Raw genomic sequence first — 14,075 nt, 5'->3', positions numbered from 1 at the left:
GCCGTATTAAGAAGCTTTGTTGTTTCAGTTTCTCGCCCTCCTGGCGTCTTACCTGTATAATCCAGTTTGAATTACTATGCATTGCATAACTATGCAGGTGTGTCTCTTCAACACTAGAGGACAGCAGAGGGTCATTTATGTAGTGACTGAATGACATATCGTTCACACCCACACCTGCACCTGGAGGAGAAGAGTTATAGAAGAACGGATTTGCACTTACTGTGATAAACAATATTGAGAATGAGTTCCATTTTGTTTTCTATTGCCCTTGGTACCATGAGCTACGTCAAAAGCTATTTAACAGGTGTAAAAACATCGATCTGATTAAATGATGGATTTTTTTACATAAGATATTCACAGAATATTTAGAGAAAGCATGGGACAAACGTGACATATATGTGATGTATTTATTTCTGTTTTGTTTATGTTTTAACCAAATATTTTTTGTAGTTTCGTTGTGGGAATTAGTGAATGTGATATTGTTTATTTATGTTTTTGCAACTTTTTGGTGTCTTATAATCCCCGTAGGGGATGGGTCTTTACGACAAGACACGAAAATAAAGATGTATTAATTCATTCACACACACACACACACACACACACACACACACACACACACACACACACACACACACACACACACATTTTTTTTTTGCCATGGAGGACCAGGATCTTAGGCCATGATGTGACATTAATTTCCTCCAGAGCAGCAGAGCAGGTGTTTATCCATCAGTGTGGTTTGACCACTACGCCGTCTTCTCTAGTAGTCTACTACAGTACATTGTTTTGCTACACAGTAAAATGTTCAGTGTTAACTGAGCTCTGAGATGGTAGAATAGCAATACCAGAATTGTAGTGTTGTGATCTCAGTAACACTAACACATGGTCTGTCTCACTTGCAATTGTTCTTGGTTTAAGGATGATATTTAGATTTTGGTTTGTCACTTTTACATCACCCAACTCCTATTAGTTAACTACTTGAGTAATTTATAACATATTTTGCCTATAGGTTTGTTTGTTTTTTGTACAAGTTGTAGTTGACATTTTGCCATTGTTCACTCAGCTGGCAAGACAAATTTGAATGTATTCTTGCCTCTGTGTTTGAGTCTGCACTTGGGTTCACCTAACAGCCTAACAATCACACTTTTGATTATGGACCTTGATTAGCCTTTATATAAAAAAATATGTTAACCAATAACAACACATAAGACTACTTGTACCATGTATGCACTTACATTTTCAGTTTTATCTTGAACACACCACAACAAATGGCAAGCGAGTGATATGGCTTTTCAGTTTTCAGTTTCATTTTACTGTACCTGTTTGTTTTTTGTTTTTTTCCTGCACAGATGTCATTTCATGCCTGTCTACATAAGGAGAAACAACAAAATATTTAATTTCCCATGATGCCACAGACGGTTTAATACAAATTCATATTCATCATTCGTTTAAGTACAATGCATCTCCTTTCTTCAATTTCAATGGTAACATGCAGGTATAGTATTATTGTATGGTTGTTTGTTGTTACTCTATGCGACATGGTCTATTGTTAGAGTCCTTCAAATATCCCCATCTGTATCAAACTGTTTCACTGCAAGATTATTAGGTTTTTGCTAGCTTGCTTTTACCAGCAAAACATATAGCATAATGCATTGCTAGATGCTGTACAATTAAAACTGGAAACAAATTGGTTAGTTACCAGAAAAAGTTTCACATGGTTAGAATAGAAATTAAGCTCATTTTCATGCATCTACTGTAATCACCTTTGTTTCATCTAGTGCAGTGTCACTTTCTTTTTAGTAACATCTCAATTCTTTTTTTAATCTAATGTATTCCCAGATTGCCTTATTAGTGTCACACTAGTGTGACATGAAGGATTCATATTTCCTATGCTTCTGCACTCGTTTGCTGTGAAAAATGAACAGCAAATGGTCACACTATACCTGTTATAGCGATACAAATGGAGAGAACAACATCATGGGAATCCAGCAACAAAGGCCATGTAAGTTATTTGAATTTAAGTAAATCACTTCAGATTTTATGCTCTATCCATAAGCAAAAAAATACAGTAATAAAAAACAAATATAAAAACAATGTTCCAGATGTTTTTCTAGAGATATTTACGCTGGATGTGTGACAGGAAAAAGAGAGGCGATGACATGCAACATAGAGCAGGGACTTGGAGCCCACTGCATCCTCAGTGGTTCACACATGAGTCTGCTGAGCCATACTGTGCCCCCATGGTCAGACTGAGGGTCAAGTTCACACAAAACATTGATCCATAATCCTTTCTGGTAGTGTTGATAATGGAAGCAATGCTATTGGGTCTTGTGAGGTTACAGTAGGTGATGTATTGCATGGCTGGATGAGGAAAATGAGAACAGAGAAAAAGCAATTACAGTACAATGTAATCACTTTTGTCGTGATTCTGAGAGGATTTGATATGGTAGATTGCAGATTGCAGAATATATACCTTACCGGCTCTCAAATAAAACTACACTAGAGCAAAATGATTTCTAACAACAATAATAGAAAACAATAATGTAAGAACAACAATGAAAGTAGTAACAGTAAAAAAAAATCACTAATACCATATGTATTATGTACAGTTGTCATAGCACACTTTGAAGTGCTTTTGAAGGTTGTGTGCATGGTTCTACAAATCTCTCTCTTTTTTTAAAAGATAATCTTGAATTGTCAGACTTAAGTGACGATTGTCTCCGCCAAGCCGAAAGGCTATAAGTATAACAGGCAGTTTTTTTTTACCGATCGAGTGTAAAACTTCATGTTCACTCCCTAGGGGCCAACGAAAAACCTTCGCCCTGCCCTTTATAGCGCCACCAGGAGGCCAACTTATGTAGTGTAGCATACACGTGTAGTGTACAATAATACTCTGTTCACCTAAACGTTTTTCATGAGCCCTAAGGTGATGGAAGACATATAAGCGAACATGCTTTATACTCAGGTAAAGATTTGAGCGACAGTTTCCTAAAGGTTATTAATGAGTTATCAATGACCAACCTGCAGTGTCTGCCTTGTCTCACTGCTCCCTCTAGTGGTGAGGTTTAGCAAGTAAAGTGTAAAGTACATTAGTGGAATCCTTGGTGTCTTTCTTGCAACCCAGAGACATGTTGGTTACTTGCACCTGGTCCACACTGAAACAACACACATGCACACGCGTCGCACATGCACACAGGAAATACTGTATGATGAGAAGTACAGACAGAAAACCTGCTAAATAGGCATGAGCTGCCTAGCTGTTATATTAGAGAGAGAGAGAGAGAGAGGTACGTACAGACAGACAGACTGACAGAGAGACACAGAGATACACAGAGAGATACAGCAGAGTAGAGAATACAGATAAAGAGTAGAGGAGTTCACCTGGGAATCTTGGAGTAGTGAACGGTGATGTAGCTGGGGGTGGAGCTCTTGGGCTCTGCTTCTGTGATTGGTGGAGCATCCTTCAATGGAACAATGGCAGGATGGGGGCTCTCACACACCTCCTCTGGCTCCTCCTCCTACACGCACGCACGCACGCGCACACACACACACACACACACACACACACACACACACACACACACACACACACACGGGGGAAACCTGCAATCATTATCTTTAAAGGAAAAAAAATGTTAATATAGTTACATATTTTATATTTCAGCTATTTGAAATGAGCCAATCCACCTGCTGTGATGTATTGTGAGCTCGAGCTACTACTTTCAAAACATTTAGAAATACATTTGAACAACACAAAGCTTCTTGTTTGTGTGTGTGTGTGTGTGTGTGTGTGTGTGTGTGTGTGTGTGTGTGTGTGTGCATGTGCATGTGCGTGTGTGTGTGTGTGTGTGTGTGTGTGTGTGTGTGTGTGTGTGTGTGTGGGTGTGTGTGTGTAAGATCCATTACGCACTGGTATGTCAGACATCTTGCCCGTTCTCATCTGGAAGGTCTGCTGGGCTGACTCATAGAACAAGGTGTCAGCTGTCATTGACGGACGCTGGGGGTCACACCGATGCGCGCGCACACACACACACACACACACACACACACACACACACACACACACACACACACACACACACACACACACACACACACACACACAGACATTCTGAATAATGAATATGTGGCGATGGATACTGCACTTCAGTCAAAATGCTGATCCCTGACTGTACCTTCTTAGTGTCCTCCATCATCTCCATGTCCACTCTGTGCATGTTCTTACTGTGGAGAGACAGAGATCATCTTCATGGTTAAATGGTCACATGTCTGGAAATAAAATATACATTTCTGTTTGCCTTTCAAACAAAATTGTGAGCTTGTAGATCTGCTATTTCCACTATTTTTGAAAATGTTTGAAAATATATGAACATTTCATGACGATTATGCAAAATGACTGTGATTATCTCAAATAACTACGACCAAGTGATTATGTAATAATTGTGACAGGCTTTGTGTTTGTGAAATGACAGTTTAACCAAATATTGTTCATTTAGAAAGGTAGTCCATCCCGATTGGAGTCACACGGAGGCGAAATGATACACAAATCCTATAACTGGTCTCTTAAGCGGCAGCATCAGACGGAAAATCTTGTGAAAATATTGGCAATATTGTGTGGCTTGTGACGATCAGGTCCAATATTTAGTTCAGTGACCATGGGGCTAAAGAATGGTTCAGAAGCTGCGATCATGTTCACTCTTCCATTGGGATTAATAGACTCCAACCCATGCTTCCCTCCTCCTACAAAGGCTGCCACCTACGCCACGCAGATACTGGAAGTAAACCTCCGGTCTTGCTATTTCCGTCTGAGGTATGACGTTGTGACAAGGAAGTGACATGCTGTGCACTGTGTTGTATGGTACAGTACTTCCTGTCACCTGATCATGATGGCCACAGTAAGGGTGATGAGCCCTGCAGAGACGCCCACTGCCGATGCCAGGGCGATGACCTTCAGACGACCTGCAAACCACACAAATCACACTTATTACAATTGCGTACAGTATATAGTTGCTGTCGGGCAGAAACCTTTTATCTCCATATTTTTATATCCAAAATAGCAGAGCTACAAGCTCAAAACGCTGAACGAAGCCATGAATTTTGAACTTGTAGATGGGCCATTTTTGCAATTTTTTTATTTGAATCTTGAAAAGTAACAGTTTGTCTATTATAAATTATTTAGGCTACACATAAGTTCTTAATAGAGAACTATCTAACCGAAGCTAGATATAATATAGAGAGTATTGATATGGGTCAAACTAAATAAATAAATAATAAAGCAATCAATTATTGCACTTGTTGGATTATGTATATAGAAGGTAATAGTATTACACAGAGCCTTTGTTTGTATGTAAACAATATACATTACATTACAGTTGTTTATATTATGTAAACAAGGGTATACATTGCATGTCACATTTTTTGTATTATGTACAGAGATGTTAATAGAAATTAATAGAAACAGTATTATTATAGCTTACATTTGTGTAGGCTATTGTGTAAACAGAGGGTATAATACATTACACATCAGATTTCTTAGAATTATGTTGACAGTAGGTAACAGTATTTACACTGCATTTCTTTGTATTATGTACGAGGTGATAGTAGCACTAGCTGTTTTTGTTTGTGACGTTTTCTTTTGGATAATGGTCAACAAACAAGAGACAAAATGAAGGAGGGAGTAGACAACAATATGATAGATGTGGATGTGGTCAGAATGAATGAATGATTAGTAAAGAATGGGTAGGCTGCAAGAAGAAAATAATGGGTAGGCTGCAAGAAGAAAAACATAGAAAAAGAGAAAATATCAAAGAAAAGGAGAAAGAGAAGATAATTGGCAGATTAGAATGAGAGCACAGTCATAGATGCAGCATCATGAGCCAGACGTCTAGACTTCTCCAATGTATTTAAAAACCCGTCTGCAGTTCCTCAGTTGAGTAATTTCCACAACACTTCATCTGCTCACTCCACTCTTTCTTACAGTGAGAGTGCTTCATGTGACTCATAATGACTCACAGAATAAAGCAGACACATTTGCAGGCCATAAGACCGTGCACAGTGAAGAGACGTCTCACCGCTCAGCACTTTGCTCAAATGCCACTGACGTAAATGACGTAAAGACATGGCTGCAACAGATTATACGAAAATTAAGACCAATTAAGCCTGATGCCAGCATATGTCGAAAAGAGACTATCTGCAAGCTTGTACATTAGCTCTTTTCACTGTGCTACACCACTGTATGGGTTGAATAAATTAAGCAGCTTAGTCTATTGTTGAGAAAATTGGCCTTTAATAGAGGGTATGCACGTGACATCATCATGAAACCCGGAAGTTATGCAGGAACGCCTACTGAGTGGCAAAACAATACTTTCTGGCCTTGACAGACCATACATCCAAACAGAAAAGTCCTATCTGATTGCATTAAACAACATTAAACAATGTTAAGCTCACTTTGCCTCTAATACTCCCTTTTGCCCTCTATAATGACATGCCCAAAATATGGAGTGCCCAGTTAAGACTAAATGTATCCATACCTCTGACTCGTACAGTGAGAACAGGAGAACTGTGGACCCCAAAGCGATTCCTAGCTTCACAGTAGTAGCGACCACTCTCTGAAGGACCCACCTCTGAGACGGTATAGATGGGACCAGATTTGGTAGCCCAGCCTGGAACACAACAGCACAATAACCGTTCACTACTGCAAAATGAACAGAGCAATGTGGACAGGCAGAGAGACATAAAATGTCTCCTGTACCCCACAGTGATTCTCCACAAATGGACCCGTATGGACCGCCGGAGGCCCCCGAATGCCACACTGAGGACCAATGATAGAGACTACGTATGAAGCGCTCCATAATACCAACCTTGAGCAGAGGCTCCATCCAGTGTTTGTCGGTGCCAGGTGAAGTTGTCCACAGCTGGATTAGCCTGACTGCTGCAGGTCAAGGTCAAAGGTCGTCCAGCATCCACCACACCGGAGGGACGAGCCAGAACGGAAGTGTTCTTAGGGGGGTCTGCGGAGGAGGGAGTTTACACATGCAGTTGGTCACAACGCTACAGAGTAAAATCCATGTGAACGGGATCCTTGTACTAGAGTCCAATGATCCTCCTCATAAAGTTAAAAAGCTTTAATACCAGGCTTGTTCATAATGGAACAGTTCAAAGAAGCCAACGTGTTTCTGCCCAAACAAATATATTTTTTTCATATTTTGGGGGGTATACAGTAATTTGTGTTTTATATAAGCACATACTACAGTAGGGGTTCATGTAATGTGAGGTCAGATATGTTATAGGACAGTATAAAGAGACACTATGAGGAGAAAAGGGGAGGAGTAGATAACGAAGAAGGAAAGCTGAGGAGCTGAGGAGGAGGCCTGGCAGACAGAGGGCATTGGTATTTTACTGTAGGTATCATTTATCAGTCAAAGGAGACCGTTCACCTCACCTTAAACAACACCACACAACTTGATGCAACAGCACAGCACAATGCAACACAACGCAATGCAACGCAACACAACACAACTCAACACAACACAACACAACACAACACAACACAACACAACACAATGCAACACAACACAACACAACACAACACACCAAACCACACAACTCTAAATATATTTCTGTAATATAGATATACTCACAACACATAGACACACAGAGGCACATATGTACTGTACGCACATACACACACACAGGCACATATGTACTGTACGCACATACACACACAAACACTAGTACTTACATAGTACAGTAAGTGCAGCAATAGGGGAGGTTTGGTATCCCAGTCGGTTCCATGCAGTACAGTAGTACTGACCAGCATGGTGAGAACGCACCGATGGGATGGACACATTCTGGAAGGTTTGGACCAAAGGCCACACCTGATCACCTAGGATACGATGCCACGCATACCTGTATCAGGGAGGATGAGGATGGTGATGGTCATGAACTGCTATGCTTAAAGAATACATTTACATAGATATACTGTATGTGATTTTTCAAGGACTCTCCGAGTTGCAGACCTGTAACGGTCAATGTGGAACCCTGAGGGTGCCTGGACCCCACTTTGAGACCCACTGAGATAGATGATGATGAGATAAAATAAACAATATAAAATCCATAATTTCGTTGTTACAATGACAATAAAGATCTACCGGTATCTATCTATCATCATTATATCATTATAAAATCTCCAAATCCATATGAGTTTGTATTTTCTATTGACTTATTGACAGAAACCTGCTGATATGAACCAAGGTGAACTCTCGGTACCTGTTGATGGGAGGGTGGGCGTGGCTGACACAGCTGAGGTTGACATGCGTTCCCTCTCTGATGTCACCAGGAGGACTGACTTGCACACGTGTGTTCTTAGGAGAATCTACACAGACACAAAGAGCAATGCTTCTCTTTCTACTCTTCCCCGTCTCCTTGACAAGCAAACATAGTGATGATGAGAGTAATGTCATGTAATATCAGTCAGTCAGTCAGGTATGCCTACGTATGTACTGCACCGCATAATAGAGAAGGGTTTATGTGGTTAAAGGGAAGACACAAGAGACATTGGGGTCAACGCTACAAGACAGTGTTTCATCATGATAACTGAAAACAGCAGCAACCAGTTAAGAAAAAGTCTGTTACTGTGTTAAGTATCACTTCCTAAATTCCTGCTCATTCAATGTGACAGAATTATGACTGGTATTGAAATAGAAACAACCAGACACAACTGTTGGCCTTAGTATGATCTATACAGCAGTGGTTCTCAAACATTTTCATTTCAAGGACCCCATCATTCTGAGAGCGTACCAATGGAACCAAGTGGGTGAGTAAGGGTCCATTTGTACACTCTCAGAGTTACGCACATGTAAGGGTCCACTTGGAACTTCTCTCTGAATGAACCCTGAGGGGCCCTGGACCACACTTTGAGAACCACTGATCTAAAGAGATCAGTTTCACAGGCGTCTTTTACCAAAGTGAAAATCATAGTCTCTTTACCCCAGTGTGATATCTGCCCTCTGCAAATGTTGCTAGATCCACCTGCCACTCAATTTATTTTATACAACAGGTGTACTGTGTGTTGTCCTGATTAGGAGAAGCACACAGGTGTATGTGCATTGTGCTCTTATGTAATTATGTATGTGCCCCCCTCACTACACCATCTCTTGTTGTGCAGTCGACTGTGCAGTCGACTGTTGTCTGTAAGTGGGAACTTTTCATTTTTTCTTATGTCAGGAGATATATGTATTTCATGCACAATTGATTTATTTTGACATGTGCTATGGTAGATTAGGATTGTTACTGTGTAAATTAGCTCAGTGTGTTCACAAGCTGAAATAAAGTATGAGAACCTCACATGTCACATTAAGTAGAAGTGGTCTGGAGCGGTCTGTGCCCAACGGGTTTCTGGCCACACAGAAGTACTCTCCCCTGTCAGTGTATTTGACCCGAGAGAAATGGAGCTGAGGCCTAAAGCTGTCTGGGATGCTACCAATCTCCATGTCTGGAAAACAGAACACACACAGATCACAAAAGTTTAATTAAGCATAATCCAATAAAGTACTAACCCCCCCAAAACATAACAGGCTATTATGGCTGTTGATCTTTATCACTTTTTTTAAACAGGCTTTACATGGTGACACTTAACCCATTGACGCCTGGTACAACCTACTATATACGTTGTTCTACCTTTGATGCCGGCGCGCTCTGTGTCTCATCAGCTTTGCTATACATGTAGCAACATACTGTAACAGTTACAGTGTAACTATTTAAAAAAAAGAATGAATCAGAATTTGAATGGGTTAACCACTTAAAAGTACTGTAATTTCCGGACTATAAACCGCACCTTTTTAAACCGCACCTTTTTACCCATGATTTGAACCCTGCGGCTTATACAACGGTGCGGCTTATCTATGGATTTTTACAGCTAACGCAGAGCCATCTAAGGCTCTGAGCTAACGAAACGGCCACTAGGGGGCCACCTGCGGCTTATAGTCCGGTGCGGCTTGTATACGTACATATTTAGGATTTTCCCTAAATTTGGCTGGTGCGGCTTATATTCAGGTGCGCCTTATAGTCCGGAAATTACGGTATACTGTCGGGATGCAAGTGTTGAAGTAACACATATTGTCACTGAGTTTAGTTATTTTAACATGCAACATGACTGTGGGAACCTTTGAACCATGCGTAGCTCTCCACAGGTGGAGCAGCATCACTGCTGCAGGTCAGAGTCATTGATCCGCCCTCTGACACCTCTCCTACTGGGGACGCCATGATAGAGGTGGAACGAGGAGCATCTGGGACACATGGTTAGAGTTACAGTAGTTAGAGTAAGTTCTAAAATTAATACTGTACCTGTAAGTTGCAGTAGAACATGGTGGAGTTGGTTTGTTGATGAATGCATTCATTCATCAAGACTGACTGTCCAAATACCGTTTAATATTGATACACGGGCATGATGTATGGTTCGTATACTGTAGAACAATAATTCAAGAAAATAAGAAATTCAAGAAAAACTTAAATCTAAATATTAGGATCTCAAATTCTTCTCATTTATGTTGAAGCAAACCGATGAATTATGAACTATACTATAGCCATGTATTCAGTATAAAATAAATCTCCCTTCTTTGTCAATTGATTGACTGATTCATTGATTGATCACTTACAGTACGTCCCAGAGCCAGCGTTAGGACTGGGGACTGTACATTCTGATCACTTACGTCCCAGAGCCAGCGTTAGGACTGGGGACTGTACATTCTGCCGTGGGATTGGTCGGCAGGTGTAGGATCCAGCATGCTGTTGGTCAAAGCGGTTCACAATCATCCACTTCTCATAGGAGCCCAGGTTCAACCCATCTCTGTGTATAAAACATGTATAGCATGTTAAATGTATCATTTCTCTTCTTCTACAATACATTACACTTTTCTGTTCAAGTAGACGCACGCACGCACACACACACACACACACACACACACACACACACACACACACACACACACACACACACACACACACACACACACACACACACACACACACACACACACACACACACACACACACGCACACACACACACACACACACACACACACACACACACACGTGACACACACACACACACACACACACACACCTGTAGAGTGCTAGACTCCGTCCTGGAGCAGCACATCCACTGGCCTGGCAACCCAGAAACACAGTCTCTCCAAAGCCATACATATTGGCTGGCCTGGCTGGATGCACTTGGACCTGGAGGTCTGAACACAAACAAACACATACAGATGAATTATGGATATTTATCTTAAAAAAAAAAGAATATAATACGCAGATCACTTGGTTGAGGTGCTGGGTTGGAAAGTAACAGGAAGAAAAAAGAATAAACCCACACACTCGTCTGCTCCAATGTAATTTATTGACAACGTCTCGAGCCAAGACTCTTCATCGGGTCTGGTTTTGTGAACAGCCTTGGCTATTGTATTCTGTATTTAAACTGTAACTGAAGGGAAATTCAACCTACTTGTGACGGCCAGAGAGACAGTGTCGGGGGAGGTCCATCTTCCCTGGGGTTGATCCGTCTCGAACCTGAAGTGGTACTGGCCCGCATCACTGAGCTTAACGGCCCGGATCTGGACAGAGCAGCTGGAGTAGCTGCCTCCGATGTAGCTGGATGGAGCCCATGGGAGTTCTTTGTCATTTGTTTTGTCCCATTCAATCACATATATATACATTTCAATGCAATTTATGTAATCTGTGTTTCTTTACTTATTATTATACACTTATTTAGCCAAATGTTCTTGGACTGTCTACAGCAGTGGTTCTCAACCTATGGGTCCCCAGGGGGTCCCCACATTTATTTATTTTATTTTTTTGGGGGGAGGGGGGGTCAGATGACAGTGAAGTGACCATTAAATTACTTTTAAGACCTTTTTAATGAGAAGAAAATGGTTCCACACACTGTCTTCACTTATAGGTCGTTTAGACCGAAACGTTGTCATCTGAATAAAACTACTGCTCTGTTCAGGCTGTGTGCGCCTGTGTGTTCATCCCTATTGCATTGTGTATTACCGTGTGCGTCCGCGGTATGACAGGCTGATCAGACTTGGCTCAGAGTGGTGGGCAAACTCTCTTCGGCCCTCCGATGACACTCGGAACCACATGACCTGCTTCACTGTGTGGCCTGATTAAGAAATCAATCAACAATTTACCCCATTAAGGCCAACTACACAAATGCCTTCTAAAACAGTTAGTTCTCAAACCTTATATCGTAATTCAAAATGATTAACACCTTCAAGGTTTTAAAAAAATGTTCAAAAATCTGATTAACACAAAAGCCTAAAATGACACAGATGCTTTCTCGGTTTTAATGATTTAAGCAATATTACACGAGAGGGTGATCTTTAATGCACGCCTGCGGTTCCGAAAGGTATTGCAGAAGTGCATTCATGATGATAAAGAACACCCTTGAGTGTAATATTGCAATTATTTATTGCTGAAAAATAATATTTTTTCAATGACAGATGTAGTCACTACGACCACAAATAAACTAGCTAGCCTAGCCACCAAGTCTGCTGCGCTCTGAGAAAAAGCACGGCTGAATTCTTCTTCTGAATTCTTCTTTTGGATTAGCTGTTCCTATATCGTGGTTTAAGCACGGCTAGAAAGTGGTTTCAACCAATCAGATTGCTTCCTCAAAAGGACCTGTTGTATAATAATAGTAATGTATCTTTATTAGAAGTACAGTACTGTGGTAGCCTATAGTGCTCAAAACCACCACAAAGGGTACAACCTATGAGTAGTGGTAATTAATCAGTTTGTAAACCCAGTGTACAAATGTACAAATGTAACCAAATGGATGAACCCGATACATCTGCACACTTCAGAATTAAATGAACACAGGATTTTATTGTGTAGGGTTAGGCCCGGGTACCTGATGGATGGTCATAACGGCAGGGCAGGGTCACAGTTGTTCCTGCCCACACACAGATCTCCCTTCTAGAGAACGACACACTCCACCTGCTCTGAGCACCTGCAGCACACACACACACACACACACACACACACACACAAAGTGGTCTCCGGTGCCAATTAGTTCTGCTGAAAAGTTTACTCTGATGAATGGTGATGTCACTGGGGTCAAATATGTGGTAAACAGCAGCTGTGTGTGTCTGTATGTATGTATATATCCATGTATGTATGCATATGTTCGTTTGAGTACAGCAATACCGCTGGGTGACTAAATTGGAGTTGAGCAGCATAGTATAGGAGATTAAAATAAAGTAGTGCGCATTTCATTGGCTCAATCAGTGTTTACAAATTAGTTTTAGGTAAAGAGGAAAAGAAAGAAAAACATGGTTACCATGAGAAAAAAAGTTCTACTCTGGTCCGTGAGTGACACATAAAATGTAGCACAGATGATGATGATGATGATGAGACTTAATGTGGAGCATTGGTGTCCTGTGCTGCTCCTAACTGCCTGGCTGGCTGACTACCTTGCACAAAAGCCAATCAATACTTATAAATAACCTGAGCGTAAAGGCAAGGGCACCTGGCTACAGAACCTCACATGTACAGTATCACTGTATGTCAGCTATCAAATTAGAATGTGTTAAATGCTCTCCATTGTGTAAACCGGAGCCATGTTTTTAGAAGGTGAAATGGTCGCGAAGGGATGTAATTTGTGTCATTAAATCAGCCTGCTGTTTCATACTGTATGTCATGGCATTTAATATCATATGCACAGAGACGTATATAACAAACATACAGTATAATGCTCCATTCAGTTCCAAATAAAGACAAACTTGATTTAAACATGTGATGTGTTGAGTTTTTTATTTACTTACCTGGTAAAGCTGCGAGGATGGTGCTCAGAACTAACACACCTGCCAACATCTCTGCTGATACGAGCGCAGTAATGGCACAGGATAAAAGGAGAACAACAGAGAGTGAGGAGACAAACAGAGACGAAGTGAAGTGAAACAATGTTCACCATTAAATGCCATTAAACTGATAAAGTAAAACACTCACCTGTCAAAATATCTTCATTAGCTCAATTCAGTCAAGCAGAATGTGATTTGTTGTGTGTGGAGGT

The 14,075-nt window shown here is 40.9% G+C and overlaps 1 protein-coding gene across 1 annotated transcript; it reads right to left on the bottom strand.

Annotated features, from left to right (window-relative positions):
• Window positions 1-1,809: 1,809 nt before the first annotated feature.
• On the bottom strand, window positions 1,810-13,876 carry LOC308317870 (sialoadhesin; the record flags this gene model as incomplete). Its single annotated transcript, XM_080767207.1, has 18 exons — window positions 1,810-2,361; window positions 3,022-3,155; window positions 3,382-3,518; window positions 3,911-3,997; window positions 4,176-4,224; window positions 4,878-4,959; window positions 6,531-6,662; window positions 6,861-7,010; window positions 7,742-7,908; window positions 8,269-8,374; window positions 9,347-9,493; window positions 10,164-10,286; window positions 10,710-10,846; window positions 11,124-11,244; window positions 11,505-11,650; window positions 12,053-12,164; window positions 12,915-13,013; window positions 13,828-13,876. The coding sequence occupies 17 exons, from the start codon at window positions 13,874-13,876 to the stop codon at window positions 3,053-3,055; spliced, it is 1,947 nt and encodes a 648-aa protein (XP_080623333.1). The 3' UTR covers window positions 1,810-2,361; window positions 3,022-3,052.
• Between the last annotated feature and the right edge of the window lie 199 nt (window positions 13,877-14,075).

The sequence above is a fragment of the Protomyctophum bolini genome (assembly GCF_963924005.1).
Source record: "Protomyctophum bolini genome assembly, chromosome: 7".
In the NCBI taxonomy this organism is placed as follows: Eukaryota; Metazoa; Chordata; class Actinopteri; order Myctophiformes; family Myctophidae; genus Protomyctophum; species Protomyctophum bolini.
The sequence above is the reverse complement of the archived record's forward strand: the minus strand, read 5'-3'. Positions and strand labels throughout refer to the sequence as shown.